At 40.8% G+C, this 1,084-nt stretch overlaps 1 protein-coding gene across 1 annotated transcript; it reads right to left on the reverse strand.

Annotated features, from left to right (window-relative positions):
• Positions 1–338: 338 nt before the first annotated feature.
• LOC105308231 (olfactory receptor 8U8) lies at positions 339–1,076 on the reverse strand. Its single transcript, XM_011384075.2, has one exon. It carries the CDS (start codon positions 1,056–1,058, stop codon positions 339–341), a length of 720 nt encoding a protein of 239 aa, XP_011382377.2. The 5' UTR covers positions 1,059–1,076.
• Between the last annotated feature and the right edge of the window lie 8 nt (positions 1,077–1,084).

A 1,084-nucleotide genomic window follows, 5' to 3' on the forward strand; every position in this document is an offset into this window, starting at 1 on the left:
AGTTAAAATATATAATTAAAACACTCATAGCCCTAAACTAGGTGTTCAGGGTGCCTTCACTTTTGTCTGTTCTTTGCCGGTTATGTAACTGTCAGAGAAGATAATTTTTTAATATATGTTTTTCTTTTGAGAAATAATAGAATGTAAGTTCTTTCGACATTTTCTACACATTAATTGTAATTTTAAGTCAAACTTGCTAATGAAGAATTCAGAGAAAAATTTCATTTTAAAGTGAACAAATCTTTATTGACCACCAACTAAGATCAAGACTTTCTACTAGTTTCGTTAATAGCGGGAAAAACAGATCCTGAGGGAAAGGCCACGTTTGTTTATTCAAATCATGTTTTAACTTTCAGGAACATGAAAACCTGGTTTCTACTGACGATGACTTTCCTCATGGCTTCTTTCACGTCTTTGTTCCTCAAGCTGTAGATTAACGGATTCAGCATGGGAATGATCACTGTGTAGAAGACAGAGGCCATCTTGTCTGTGTCAAGGGAATGATTAGAGCTCGGCTGTAAGTACATAAAGATCAGAGTCCCGTAGAATATGGTGACTGCCAGCATGTGGGAGCTGCACGTGGAGAAGGCTTTGCGTCTCCCATCGGCTGAGCGCATCCTCAGGATGGTGGAAATAATAAACATGTAGGAGACAAAAACAATCAGAACAGAGGAAATGAACGTGATACCAGCACAGGCAAAGATCCACAGCTGTTTGGAGTGAGTGTCTGAGCAAGTTAGCCTGAGAAGAGGCATGTCATCACAGTAGAAGTGATTGATGATATTAGAGTGACAATAGGAGAGGCGAAAGGTGAGGATGGTATGAAACAGTGCCATCAGAAAGCTATAGCTATAGGGGACAGCCACAAGCTGAATGCAGATTCTTGGAGACATTACGACCATATAGAGGAGAGGGTTACAAATGGCCACATACCGGTCATATGCCATGGAAGCCAGGAGCAAACACTCCGATACCATGAAGGCGAGGAAACAGCCTAACTGAGCAGCACATGCATTGAAGGAGATGACGTTTTGTTTGTACAAGAAGTTTCCCAGCATTTTGGGTGTAATGACAGAAGCATAAC

The sequence above is a fragment of the Pteropus vampyrus genome, unplaced genomic scaffold (genome assembly GCF_000151845.1).
Source record: "Pteropus vampyrus isolate Shadow unplaced genomic scaffold, Pvam_2.0 Scaffold559, whole genome shotgun sequence".
Classification (NCBI taxonomy): domain Eukaryota; kingdom Metazoa; phylum Chordata; class Mammalia; order Chiroptera; family Pteropodidae; genus Pteropus; species Pteropus vampyrus.